Below are 15,000 nucleotides of genomic sequence, written 5' to 3'. Positions count from 1 at the left end.
AACTACTACAACAACTACGACAACTACTACAACAACAACTACAACCACAGAAACTACAACAACCACAACTACAACAACTACTACAACAACCACAACTACAACAACTACAACAACAACTACTACTACTACTACAACAACAACTACTACTACAACAACTACAACAACAGAAACTACAACAACTGCAACAACTACAACTACTACTACAACTACAACCGCAACTACTAAAGCTACTACTAAAACTACTACTACTACAACAACAGAAACTACAACAACCACAACTACTACAACTACAACTACTACAACAACAGAAACTACTACTACAACAACAACTACTACTACTTACTGCCAGTATTGTCCAAATCCACAGTGAAGTAACCAGATCTTTCCAAACCCTGTGCTTCCTGTTCTTTCAGATAAACCCACAGACTGTGACCAAATGCACGAGTCACCGTCACAAGACACAGTGAACAAACACTATTACATCATCCTCCAACACTATTAAATCATCCTCACATTGGACTTTACACAACTGTAACACATATAAGTACCACCACAACACAACGCCGTAACACATGTCCACAACACTGTAACACACCACAACAACACACATCCACACCACTGTAACACACCACCATACCAACATAACACACCAACATAACACACATGCACACCACTGTAACACACCACCGTAACACACCACCACACCACTGTAACACACATCCACACCACTGTAACACACCACCATACCAACATAACACACCAACATAACACACATGCACACCACTGTAACACACCACCGTAACACACCACCACACCACTGTAACACACCACCGTAACACACCACCACACCACTGTAACACACATCCACACCACTGTAACACACATCCACACCACTGTAACACACCACCATACCAACCATAACACACCAACATAACACACATGCACACCACTGTAACACACCACCGTAACACACCACCACACCACTGTAACACACATCCACACCACTGTAACACACCACCATACCAACATAACACACCAACATAACACACATGCACACCACTGTAACACACCACCATAACACACCACCACACCACTGTAACATGTCACTGTAACACACATCCACACCACAGTAACACACCACCATACCACATAACACACCGCCGTAACACAACACTGTAACACGCCAGCATACCACCGTAACACGCCACCACACCGCTGTAACATGCCACTGTAACACACAATACCACGTAACACACCACGGTAACACACCACTGTAACGTACATTCACAAAACCTCTACTGTTCATCTTCACTGTTGTACTGATGTCGTCTCATTTCAGTAAATAACACTTCACTCAGTGTTAACTTCATGAACACAAACAGGACGCTGCATTTGACTTTATGGAATCTGCCTAAAAATCTAACTCATGTATTTCTATGTATGAAGTACATGTATGAGTCCAGAGTCTGCTCCAAAACAAAAGAACATCAGCCTCAGTGTACCCCTCTGACCCCTGACCTCTGACCCCTGACCTCTGACCCCTGACCTCTGACCTCTGACCTCTGACCCCTGACCTCTGACCCCTGACCTCTGTGGATCCTTCTGTTCTGTGACATTTTAAATCTCAATATTGATCTAATTCAACTTCATAAAGAAACAAGTGCGACGACTTCAGCGCTAGAAAACTGTGGAGTCTAATGAAGCTGATGATGACAACAAAGCGCCGCATGGACCGAATCAGGACTAGACCAGGAGTAGACCAAGACTAGACCAGGACTAGACCAGGTGGAGCTGAAAACGGGGGGGGAGCAACAAAATGGAGTCTTGAAAATTAGAGATTAAATATTCCTCAAACATGAATCTCTCCAAATAAAAACTTCAGAGGGTCAGAGAGAAGAAACGACAAGAACCTGGAGAAACATCTGAGGAGAACAGTTTGGAGAAGAGCTCCGAGTTAAATGAGTTCAGTTCCTCGGTCCATTAAACTGTATTTAAGAGTAGTTTCCATTTTATGAAGTAAAAAAACTGACAGAAACCACAGAACAAACTGGTCACTCCTCCTCCTCCTCCTCCTCCTCTTCCAGGTCCATGGAAAAGCTGCGTCACTCCATCTCACAGGTTTGTTTATCTGGGCATGTTTCAATCTAATCCATTTTATTTCTACAGCACAGACTCAGACAAAGACCATGAACCACAGTCAATCATAAATAAAAACAATACATTACAAAAAGTCTTCAAATGTATAAAACTAAAGATTTAAATAAAAGACACAGAGGAGCAGACGACTCACACGGGGTTAGGGTTAAAAGTTGGTCTTCAGACGAGACTTAAACTCTCCGCTGTGGGGACCTGGGACTTGTTCAAATCAAACTCCACAACACAGTTTTTATTCAGTCCCAGCGGCTCTCGAAGGTTTTACACTCGACTGAAACTCTGTGCTCCAGTGCAGATCCACAGGATGGGCCCACAGTCTGGTCTGGTCCTGGTCGAGTCCTGGTCGAGTCCTGGTCTAATCCTGGTCTGGTCCTGGTCGAGTCCAGTTCTATCCATGGGAGGGGCCCACAGCCTGTTTTGGTCCTGGTTGAGTCCTGGTTTAGACCTGGTTTAGACCTAGTTCAGACCCAATTTAGACCCAGTTCAGTCCTGGTTTAGACCTGGCTGAGTCCTGGTTTGGTCCTGGTTTAGTCCTGGTTCAGTCCTGGTTTAGACCTGGTTTAGTCCTGGTTTGGTCCTGGTTTAGTTTTGGTTTGGTCCTGGTTCAGTCCTGGTTTAGACCTGGTTTAGTCCTGGTTCAGTCCTGGTTTAGTCCTGGTTTAGTCCTGGTTCAGTCCTGGTATAGACCTGGTTTAGTCCTGGTTTAGTCCTGGTTTAGTCCTGGTTCGGTCTAACGCTGAAGTCGTCGCACTTGTTTCTTTCTGAAGTGGTTTTAGATCAATATTTCGATTTAAAATGTTTTAATTATAACAAAATGATCCACAGAGGTCAGAGGTCAAACTCTGAAATAAAAAAAAGTTTGGTCCATTTTCCTCCTGATTTTTGGACAGAAACAAGAACTCAAACTCATCTTTAATCAACCACAAAACAGACGCTCTGGAGCTGTGCCCAAGTGTAAAATCATTCAAACAACATATTAACACCTGAAAAGAGTTAAACAGGACGACTCTGTAAAAACAACACCGACACCGACTCCATCATCTCTGACCAAAACCCAAACAAAACCGTGTTTAATGTGGGATTATTGTCACAGTTTTCACTAAAATGGGAGTTTTTCTGTGAACAGGCCGGAGTCTCCCACGACCACAGCGACTCCGGCTCAGTGTTAAACCCAAAGACCCTCTACAGACCCTTTACAGACCCTTTAAACCCGAACGAATCATTTGGACAAAAGAATGTGGAGGTTTTGGCTCCGATCTGAGGCCTGAAAATAAAAGAAAGACGGAAGAGGAGGAAGAGGAGGAGGAGGAGGAGGAGGAAGAGAAGGAGGCGACACAGGAGAAAAGCGAATGTCTGAGCTGGATTTTAACTCCACCGTCCGGAGTTAAAACCTCAAATCTGCGCCTGTGACACAAGGAGACGGAGAATAATCATTATTTTAAAGGGTTTATCCGGAGTTTTCCGCGCAGATCCGTCCGTGTCCCGGTGTCAGAGGAAACAGCCCCGTTACTCCGAACATTAAATATTAAAGATGCTAAAGATGAAGAGGGAAATCTGAGCCAAACCCGCGTCCGACGGGCTCAAATTCAACTACACGATTATTCACAAAGTCTCGGGTTTAAATAACGACACAAGTGTGGGGAAAAAAACGGCCCCAAATGAGCCCAAAAGCGCAGAGCAGCGGCTTTGTTCCGAAACAGACGCGACATAAACAAACAGCGCCAGGCTAACGGGCTAATGCTAACATGCTAATGCTAACATGCTAACCATAGACACAAAACTGAATGAATGTCTATGGGGCTAACGGGCTAATGCTAATGCTAATGCTACCTCCAGCAGACAGCGGGGCTCTGCGCAGCTCGGCCCCGGGGCTCACCTTCACACCGCGGGCGTGGACAGCGGAGAGACTCGGGGGACAGAGGCGCTGAGGCGGGCCGCAGAGAGAGTCCGGGGAGAGGCTGCGCTGCTCGGGCTCACGGGAGGACGGGCTGGTAGTAGAAGTACACGGGCTGGTAGTAGAAGTACACGGACGCAGTACACGGACGCAGTACTCGGACGCAGTACTGTGTGTATTCTGGGAGTGGACGTGAGAGCGGAGCGGAGGGGAATTCTGGAAAGTGACGTCAGCGCGTACGCTTCCCGATCGGGGACGGACGTCAATCACTCGCAGGACACGCCCCTTTCAGTCCCGTGATCAAAGAAAATCCAAAGAAGAGTTTTAGAATTTAATAGTTTTTGTAGGAGCTATTTGCTTATTTTGTTGATTCTAAAATTAGTTTATTATTTTTGTTTGTTTAGTTAGTTTACTAATTTAGTTTTGTTAATTTGTATAATATATTTTTGCTATGTTAATATTATTCTTGCTAATTTCTTAGTCTAAGTTGGTATTATTTACGTTAGCACCTCTTTTTTGTTTTTGGTTTCATTTGGGTCACCTCGGGGATAAAGGAGGGTGGTACATGGACCAGAGTGACCAGGGTGGACCTGTGTTTTTTTCCCAGTCACGAGGAGAGGCAGCAGGAGTCGCCTTAAACATGTATTCTTTGTTTCTTGCCAAAAAAATGGAAAATAAATCTTGGAAAATCATCTCGTCATGGACATTGATTTGTGCTGCGTAAACCACATCCCCACGGTGATCAAAGGTGATTATTTGAGTTATGTTTAGTTCTGAGTTTGCTCACGCTTTTGTTTGTTACTTTTATTTGACAAATAGTCACTACAGTTTTATAATTTAATAGTTTTATAGTTTGATGGTTTTATGAGCCCAGTGTTGAGTCTGTGTCTCTGTCTCAGCAGATTTACACAAAACCACTGATTTGTCCCGGTGTTTCTATTTTGGACAAATCTGATCCCGAAACAGTAAAAACACAAACTGTCATTTGTTTTGGTAAAATACAGAAAATCTGCTTAAAAACGACCAAAACTTAAATAAAATGTGCCTGTACTGACTCACATGTTTGTCATGAATGGGCCGAGTGCAGAACAATTTTCTTTAATGACGCTTTCGTTTCACACCCTTTGGTTGGTGTAAATAAAATGGTGAAAAAACCTCGTGACATTTTCCATCTTGACTCATTTGTCAGAATCTGAGGGACGTCAGTCGGGGACATTTTCACACTTTTCTGTGTTTTAACTCAACAAATGACAAACTGTCCCTCACCTCAACTGTTCACAGAAAAAACTGAGGGTTTAAATATCAGGGTAAAATACACACACAGGAGGGACCTGACACACACAGGAGGGACCTGACACACACAGGGAGGGACCTGACACACACAGGAGGGACCTGACACACACAGGGAGGGACCTGACACACACAGGAGGGACCTGACACACACAGGGAGGACCTGACACACACAGGAGGGACCTGACAACACAGGGAGGGACCTGACACACACAGGGAGGACCTGACACACACAGGAGGGACCTGACACACACAGGGAGGGACCTGACACACACAGGGAGGGACCTGACACACACAGGAGGGACCTGACACACACAGGGAGGGACCTGACACACACAGGAGGGACCTGACACACACGGGGAGGGGACCTGACACACGTGTGTGTAAGAGTGTGTGTGTGTGTGTGTGTGTGTCATTTACACTCTGGGCCTTGTTGCCATGGGAACAGTGATGGAGTCGTTTACCTGGAAGTTGAAGATCTGTAGAAGAAAATATTTGGAGTCTGATGGATCACAGCGCCATAAAAACAGGAAAGAGTTTCACAGGGATCATAAACAGTTTACTGAGGTCCAGACAGGTGTAGGCAGGTGCAGGCAGGTGCAGACAGGGGCCAGGTCAGATGAGGTCACATGTTTCCTGGAGCTTCCTTCAGGAGGAAACTTCACTTTATTCAAACGACTCATTTCAGCTCAAAATAAACCAGGATGTTTCTGTGTTGTTTTTATTTTTTATTTCCCCAAAAGAAAAAGAAAAAGTAAAAGTCACGTTTGGATTTTTCCAGGACCAGAAAAGACGAGTCAGAAAAACAACAAAACAAAAGGAGGAGAGAAAGTTCTGAAGTCGACGAGATTCACTCTGAAGAGTTTAAAGAGGAGCTGGTTTTGTTTGAACGAAAGAAACGAACTCACGGAAAAACACGACGGATCTGAGGGGAAAAGAGAAAAGAGAGAAAAGAGGAGGAGAAAAGGAGGAGGACAGAGGAGCTGAGGAGGAGGATCAGACGTGAGAGTTGAGCCCAAACATCTCCAGCAGGTCTCAGAGGGTTTGAGGTGGAGTCCAGGCGACCTCTGACCTCTGACCTCTGGGACCTTCTCTCCGTCTGTGGGTTCAGATCCGTTTAATCTTCAGGGGTTTATTTTAGTTTTATTTTATTTAAATGTTTGTGTCTGGAGAGTCCGTGTCGCTCCGTGTTCTGTTTGTTCTTTTAAATTTCAATTAAGAATCAAAAACAAACAAATGATAAAACAGTTTAATTCATTTTTAGTTTTAGTGTCAAAAAAAACAAAAAACTGATTTTGACCTCGATTTCCAATATTTAATTTATTTCAAATAACACTAATAAAAAGAGTCTTGGTGATTATTTTAATGTTATTATTAAATGATGTTTATATTTTTAAAGACTTGAGTCGTGTTTGGAGGAAAAACACTGAAGTGAAACAGACCGAAGATGAAAATCAGAAATGATTCAAAGATTTTGTCAAAATCACAAAGTAAAACACAAAGGACAAAGGTCATTGACAGGACTGTGAAGAAATATCGATATATCGTTTGGTTTAATGTGATGATTCAGTATCAATATCGTGTATTGTTGTATCGATATTTCACCAAGAGGATTTTTTGGTTTTAGTTCCAGTTCCAGTTTTGTTGTTTGTTCAGAGGAAGAAACTCGTTTCTGCGACACATTCGACATTTTCACTGATTTGACGATTTCAATATTTGTGTTTCATTTGAACTTTACACAAGAAGAAGTTTAATAAAGACTTTTACTGTCACACTCCATTTATTTTTACTTTACCACATTGAATCGATTTAAAATATATCGTATTGAATCATATCGAATCATCAGCTCAATGTATCGAGATGTTTATCGTATCGGCCGTAACGATGTCAGCGTCACCGATGCTCGATGTTTCTCTCTGGGCTCTTTTTGTGTCGTCTTTTACAGCGACTCGTTTATTTTCACGTGTGAGAAAGACGACAAACAGAAGCAGAGAAACTTTTTCTTCTGGTGATTCTGGTCACAACAAAACCAGAGAATCTAATATCGACATGAAAATAATCACAGACGGTTTTTATTAGTGTTATTTAAAATAAACTTTAAATGAAATATTGGAAATCGAGGTCGAAATCAGTTTTTTGTTTGTCACTAAAACAGAAAAATGAAATGGGAAAAGTTTGTTTAATCATTTAATTGTTTGTGATTCTGATTGTTTATGTTCTGAAATTCAAAAGAACCAACCAAAATGTATTTCAGAGGTTTTTTTAAACTCATGGACCTGGTGGACCTGGTGGACCTGGTGGAGTTCTACATCTACAGCCGTGTGGACCTGGCTCCTGTTTCTCCTGAGGGAGCAGCGCCCTCTGGTGGCCACAGAATGAAACAGTCCAAACAAAAGACTCAAATCAGAAGTTTATTTCAGTTTAAACCTGGAGACGTGTCTGTGCAGTGTGAGAAACGGAACATCTCAGAGGGACAAAAGTCACGAATCAAGAGCGAGAAGATCTGAGAGGCTCCTCCTCCTCCGAGTCTCTCACCGGAGCAAAGAGGAGAAGAACTAAACCAGGAACAATCAGATTCAGCTCCGAATCCTCCTCCTCCTCAGTCAGTGAGAAGAGGAAGAAGAGGAAGAAGAGGAAGAGGAAGAGGAAGAGGAAGAAGAGGAAGAGGAGGAAAGAGGAAGAGGAGGAAGAGGAAGAGAGGAAGAGGAGGAAGAGGAGGAAGAGAAGAGGAAGAGGAGGAAGAGAAGAAGAGGAAGAAGAGGAAGAAGAGGAAGAGGAGGAAGAGGAGGAGAGGAGGAAGAGGAGGAAGAGGAAGAAGAGGAAGAGGAGGAAGAGGAAGAGGAGGAAGAGGAAGAAGAGAAGAAGAGGAAGAAGAGGAAGAGGAGAGGAGAGAGGAAGAGAGAGAGAAGAGGAAGAGAGAGAGAAGAAGAGGAGGAGGAAGAGGAGGAAGAGGAGGAAGAGGAAGAAGAGGAAGAGGAAGAAGAGAAGAAGAGGAAGAGGAGGAAGAGGAGAAGAGGAAGAGGAGGAAGAGAGGAAGAGGAAGAGAGAAGAGAGAGGAAGAAGAGGAAGAAGAGGAAGAGGAGGAAGAGGAGAAGAGGAGAGGAGGAAGAGGAGGAAGAGGAGGAAGAGGAGGAAGAGGAAGAAGAGGAGGAGGAGGAGGAAGAGGAGGAGGAGGCATTTAAAGCAGCTACAGCCTCATTTCAGATCAGAGTTCTTTGGGTTCTTAAAGCCTCAGCAGATGCCTTCACCGTGTGGACATGTTTGGGTCAGGACCTCAGGACCTCAGGACCTCAGGACCTCAGGACGTCGTGTTGGTGTGTTTTCGATGACCTCCACACACCTCAGACCCTCCTGACACGGTCCTGAAGGTTCTGAAGGTCCAAACACGTCCACACCATGAAACCACTGACCTCTGACCCCCAAACCCTCTGACCTCTGACCTTTCCTCTGGAGGAGAAACAAAAACATTAGATTCATCTTTAGAAAAACAAAACCAGAGTCCAGACCCCGCCTCCTCCTGCGAGGGGGTGTGGCCTCCTCCTGCGAGGGGGTGTGGCCTCCTCCTGCGAGGGGGCGTGGCCTCCTCCTGCGAGGGGGCGTGGCCTCCTCCTGCGAGGGGGTGTGGCCTCCTCCTGCGAGGGGGCGGGGCTTGTGGTGGGTTCTACTTTAGCTGCTGGACGATGACGGCGTTCAGGAGGTTTGCGTCCTGCAGCGTCTGACTCTCGTCGCTCAGCTCTTTGTTTGGAAACGTGGTCATCAGAACGAACTCCCTCGCCGCCATCGCCGGACGCGCCGCCAACACGAACGCACGCAGGTCAGACACCCTGAAACACACACACGCACACACACACACACACACACACACACACACACACACACACACACATAGACACACACACACACGGCACGGTCAGACACCCTGTCGTAACCCCGCGCCCCTCATGCCCCTCCCCGTGCGTCAGGTGCGTCAGGTGCGTCAGGTGCGTCAGGTGCGTCAGGTGCGTCAGGTGCGTCCTCTCACCTGTGCGTGTGGTTGAAGCGGTGCACGAGTCGTCCTCCGTCGGCGAGTCTGATCTGGATGTTGGTGACGGGGGTCGAGGGGTCAAGGGTCACGGAGGCGCTGGCCTGAGCCTCGGCCACCGCCTGGTCCTTCTGCGAGGGCGGAGCCGACACCAGCTCCGGGGTCGCGCTGGACGCACAACACAAGCGCACAACATGAGAACCACGACGCACAACATGAGACCACGACGCACAACATGAGAACCACGACGCACAACATGAGAACCACGACGCACAACACGAGAACCACGACGCACAACACGAGAACCACGACGCACAACACGAGAACCACGAGAACCACGACGCACAACACAACCACGACGCACAACACCACGACGACAACACGAACCACGACGCACAACACGAGACCCACGACGCACAACACGAACCACGACGCACAACACGAGAACCACGACGCACAACATGAGAACCACGACGCACAACACGAGAACCACGACGCACAACATCAGAACCACGACGCACAACATGAGAACCACGACGCACAACACGAGAACCACGACGCACAACACGAGAACCACGACGCACAACACGAGAACCACGACGCACAACACGAGAACCACGACGCACAACACACAACACGAGACACAACACAAGAACCACGACGCACAACATGAGAACCACGACGCACAACACGAGAACGACGAGGCACGACAACACACACATAAAACACAGGTGTGTAACGACACTGTTGATGTCTCGATATCGTTGTGGTAAATTTGTCTCGATATCGTTGTGGTAAATTTGTCTCGATATCGTTGTGGTAAATTTGTCTCGATATCGTTGTAGTAAATTTGTCTCGATATCGTTGTGGTAAATTTGTCTCGATATCGTCCTGGTCTCGTCTCGTATTAAACTTTGAGTCTTTAGGCAAAAAGCAGATTTTCGGTCTTTCCTGTGGCGCACACTAAACTACATGGACCATGATCCTTTGCGGTGGCGGCGGCGGCGGCGGTGGCCTGAGCGCTCGATGTGGACGCACCACAGACTTTAAGTCTGAGGTCGAGAAACATTTTGTGTTTGTGACACAAAGCGAAAAGAGAAAAGGTGTCGGACAAACACAACGCACCAAAACAGTCCAACCTGAGAAGAACCTAACGATAAACGACACGTCCAAAATGTTCAAGGACGTTTCACAAAATCAAGTCGGGACAAAAACTCTACGTGAAACTTTTACCCCAGAACTGCCTCAAACAGCTCAAGAAATAAAACACATCACAGAAAATAAAGAGATTTGATCCAGTTTCCACAATGACGACGTCGAGTTTAAAAAGTTTAAGAGGAAAAACTGGAGCTCAAATATAAAACACTTTGTTTTTTTATTTCCTACAGGACGACTCAAATCTACACAGAGTAATAACAAGTTTAATTCAGATTTGACACATTTATGTTTTATAGAAACGAATCTTAAAACCACACGACTCATTTACACAAGTCTGAATAAAAACGCTGGTCCTTGAGGCTGATGTGGTTCAGATTCTGTCGGACTAAACGACTCGACTCCTCCAGGCTCCTGACACTTTTATTAGAATTGTTTATTTGTTACTTGAATTTTACATTTTAACTTCAAAGTCTTTTCAGTCTGTTCAAAAAGTCACTGATCTGAAAATGACAATAAATGTTTTACCAGACGAAGCTCCGAGTGTTTTATAAAGTCACTCTGGTTATTCTGGAGAATATCGTCTCATCATGAGCCTCAAATATCACAAGAAAAATCACCGTGACGATATCGTTACACACCTGTTAAAAACACAAGAAATATGAGGAGACCCCCCCGTCAGGAGCCCCGCCCCCGTCAGGAGCCTCACCTGCCGAGCTTCTGTCCTTCTCCTCCAAAAGCTTTGAAGGCCATTTTAGGTTTGACAAAGTCCTCGTCCCTGTGGTCCTCCATGTCCAGGTTCACCTGCCCCCCCCTCGCCCTCTGCCTCAGCTCCAGAGGAATCTCCCTGAACACAGGAAGAGGAAGAAGAGAAGAGGAGGAGGAGGAGGAGGAGGAGGAGGAGGAGAGAGGGAGAGCTGGTGTTAGTGTCCAAACAAACACAGTCCTGTAAAAGTACAAATGAATGTGTCAGAATCCTCCTTCGAACTGAGGCTGCGTTTACACACAGCCGGGTATTTTGAGAAACGAATATTTCCCTCCCTCCGTTTTCCAAAATAATATCGTGCACACAGCATCGTTTTCAAAAAAGTTTTTGTTTACATCAAAACGCATTAATCCGCCATCGAGCGTCGTCAGAACGACACGAGCCTCTGGGCGCAGCTGGACCAGACTCAAACCTGGAGCTTTTATTTCATTACAGTTTGAAGTTTTTACTCAAAAATACCTTGAAAAACAACGTGCATTAGTGAGCGGCTCGCCTCTCCACAGATCTGTTAAAGAAGTGGTAAAATCACTGACCTCCGAGTCGTTCATCTGCTCATGGATCTGATCCATCAGATGTGTGTCTGCTGTCTCCACCTGAGAAGAACTTTCCCCGGAAAAAACAACACGTGCGCAGACGGACGCTCAGAACAACATAACCAACCAAACTGGATTCACGCTTCTGTCCGGATCCTTTGCACCAACTCAGAACCAGCCGCGGTCGAGCGGAGGAGCCCGGACCTGTGCTCCACAGAACATTCTCACTCTCCCCAAACGGAACCAGCGCAGACGACGACACAGAACCACTCGGACTCAGTCCTTTGTGCGCTGGTCTTACTCACCCTCGTCTGGAACCAGGACATGGAGGATGGAACCTCCGGACCATCTGACCAACACTGGCCCCCAGCCCCGTCCTGAGGCTGAGCTCCGGTGATGCTCTCGTGTGTTGGGCTGGTGCCTGAACTCAGATCTTCTGCTCCGGACTCATGTGGTGAGTTTGTACAAAGTTTTACCTGCTGCTTTATGAGTTCATGGAGAGAAGTTGAGATGAGGACGGTCCGCGGTGTTAACGGGAACATAAAAACCTTTCACAATTGAAGGAACATCTGTCTATATCTATATATCAATATATATATTTCTATTTCTATTTTTTTTTTACTAAATTTTGCACCTCTGTATTTCTCACACTGTCATCATCATAATAAAAGGTAAACACTGGTCACACGTTCGGCTCGTCGGCTCCTAAAACTCCGTTTATCTCAGTTTACACACAAACATGAAACTGGACTTTTCCAGAATCTCCAGCCCGAGTTTTTACAAAGATTCGTTTTCAGAGGTGAATTCTCCGTTTGTGTGTAAACGACGTGAACCAACGAAGGGAAATGTCTCTGTTTTTAAAAATACCCGTGTCCGTGTAAACGGAGCCTGAGAGTCTCAGCTGGGGTCAGATGTGGGTGGGGTCAGATGTGGGTGGGGTCAGTGGTGGGTGGGGTCAGATGTGGGTGGGGTCAGTGTGGTGGGTGTGTGGGTGGGGTCAGAGTGTGAGACTAACCCTCGGCGGATGGCCTCGAGGAAGCCGGCGTTCCCGGGGTCGCTGTAGTTCCTCAGTTCTCCATTGTCCAGACTGAAGCCGCTTTTCCACAACTTCAACACCACATGAACCTGAGAAGAACAGAACCAGAACATGAACCTGAGAAGAACAGAACCAGAACATGAACCTGAGAAGAACAGAACCAGAACATGGACCTGAGAAGAACAGAACCAGAACATGAACCTGAGAAGAACAGAACCAGAACATGGACCTGAGAAGAACAGAACCAGAACATGAACCTGAGAAGAACAGAACCAGAACATGAACCTGAGAAGAACAGAACCAGAACATGGACCTGAGAAGAACAGAACCAGAACATGGACCTGAGAAGAACAGAGACAGAACAGAACAGAACCAGAACATGAACCTGAGAAGAACAGAACCAGAACATGGACCTGAGAAGAACAGAACCAGAACATGGACCTGAGAAGAACAGAACCAGAACATGGACCTGAGAAGAACAGAACCAGAACATGGACCTGAGAAGAACAGAACCAGAACATGGACCTGAGAAGAACAGAACCAGAACATGGACCTGAGAAGAACAGAACCAGAACATGGACCTGAGAAGAACAGAACCAGAACATGGAGAACTGTTTCCTTCGGCTCTGGGAGTTTTTCATGTTTTATTCAGTGATTTTTGTGCAGTTTGAGTAAAAACAGAATCAGTTTGTTGTTGTGATTTAGATGAAGATCAAGAAACAGTTTATGTCCAACTGACGCAGAAATCCAAAGACCAAGACGTCCCAAAGTCACACCTGTACTGTCAACTGTAGTAGTAGTAGTAGTAGTAGTAGTAGTAGTAGTAGTAGTAGTAGTAGTAGTAGTAGTAGTAGCAGTAGTAGTAGCAGTAGTAGTAGTAGTAGTAGTAGTAATAACAGTAGTAGTAGCAGTAGTAGTAGTAGTAGTAAGTAACAGTAAGTAGTAGCAGTAGTAGTAGTAGTAGTAATAGTAGTAGTAGTAGTAGTAGTAGTAGTAGTAGTAGTAGTAGTAACAGTAGTAGTAGTAGTAGTAACGTAGTAGTAGTAGTAGTAGTAGTAATAACAGTAGTAGTAGTAGTAGTAGTAGTAGTAGTAGTAGTAATAACAGTAGTAGTAGTAGTAGTAGTAGTAGTAGTAGTAATAACAGTAGTAGTAGTAGTAGTAGTAGTAGTAGTAGTAATAACAGTAGTAGTAGTAGTAGTAGTAGTAGTAGTAGTAGTAGTAGTAACAGTAGTAGTAGTAGTAGTAGTAGTAGTAGTAGTAATAACAGTAGTAGTAGTAGTAGTAGTAGTAGTAGTAGTAGTAGTAATAACAGTAGTAGTAGTAGTAGTAGTAGTAGTAGTAGTAGTAGTACAGTAGTAGTAGTAGTAGTAGTAGTAGTAGTAGTAGTAGTAGTAGTAATAACAGTAGTAGTAGTAGTAGTAGTAGTAGTAGTAGTAGTACTAGTAGTAGTAGTAGTAGTAGTAGTAGTAGTAGTAGTACAGTAGTAGTAGTAGTAGTAGTAGTAGTAGTAGTACGTAGTAGTAGTAGTAGTAGTAGTAGTAGTAGTAGTAGTAGTAGTAGTAGTAGTAGTAGTAGTAGTAGTAGTAGTAGTAGTAGTAGTAGTAGTAGTAGTAGTAGTAGTAGTAGTAGTAGTAGTAGTAGTAGTAGTAGTAGTACTAGTACATGAGTACTCACGTCTTGTTGGTGGCTGTTCCCGTGTCTTTCTCCCACCACATATGCAGACTCCTCCTCTGGCGCCGCCCCGAGACGATAACCCCCGCCCACGAACGCCTGATACACAAACAACACTCAGATACTCCACAAAATACTGCAAATACTACTGCAAATACTGCAAATATTACTGCAAATACTACTGCAAATACTGCATATACTACTGCAAATACTGCAAATACTACTGCAAATGCTGCAAATATTACTGCAAACACTACTGCAAATACAAGTATTTATACATCCAATATCAGAAATGTAAGTATTTATAACTGTAAACAACACCTGCCCCTGTGTCACTGTCTGACCCCGACCCCTCACCTGCGCGCGGCCGCTGACCCCCCCCCTCACCTGCGCGCGGCCGCCGACCCCTCCCCCTCACCCGCCGCGCGCGCCGCCGACCCCGGGCCTCACCTGCGCGCGCGCGCGCCCGCCTCACCCC

General features: G+C 45.4%; 2 protein-coding genes across 3 annotated transcripts in view; both read right to left on the bottom strand.

The window, feature by feature from the left end:
• The window catches only part of sdcbp2 (syndecan binding protein (syntenin) 2), a 29,759-nt gene extending 25,506 nt beyond the window's left edge, over nt 1–4,253 (bottom strand). Inside the window, exon 1 of one of the 2 annotated variants that reach the window (XM_055165575.1) lies at nt 4,031–4,253. The gene's annotated coding sequence lies outside the window, so the exon portion shown is untranslated. Of the gene's footprint in view, nt 1–343; nt 464–4,030 lie in introns of those variants that run through there. The other variant, XM_055165576.1, reaches the window with a different exon arrangement.
• Nucleotides 4,254–8,442: 4,189 nt separating this feature from the next.
• Nucleotides 8,443–15,000, bottom strand: part of nsfl1c (NSFL1 (p97) cofactor (p47)) — an 18,195-nt gene continuing 11,637 nt past the window's right edge. Inside the window, exons 5-9 of the mRNA XM_055166082.1 lie at nt 14,526–14,621; nt 12,829–12,938; nt 11,224–11,361; nt 9,360–9,527; nt 8,443–9,162 (exon numbers count right to left, since the gene is read on the bottom strand). Of these exons, the coding sequence (XP_055022057.1) occupies nt 9,000–9,162; nt 9,360–9,527; nt 11,224–11,361; nt 12,829–12,938; nt 14,526–14,621 (675 nt within the window). The 3' untranslated portion in view covers nt 8,443–8,999. The remainder of the gene's footprint in view (nt 9,163–9,359; nt 9,528–11,223; nt 11,362–12,828; nt 12,939–14,525; nt 14,622–15,000) is intronic.

Source organism: Boleophthalmus pectinirostris, unplaced genomic scaffold, assembly GCF_026225935.1.
Source record: "Boleophthalmus pectinirostris isolate CB_2022bp ecotype Guang Dong unplaced genomic scaffold, ASM2622593v1 HiC_scaffold_8, whole genome shotgun sequence".
Lineage (NCBI taxonomy): Eukaryota > Metazoa > Chordata > Actinopteri > Gobiiformes > Gobiidae > Boleophthalmus > Boleophthalmus pectinirostris.
Note: the sequence above shows the minus strand (reverse complement) of the source record. Positions and strands in the feature narration are given on the sequence as shown.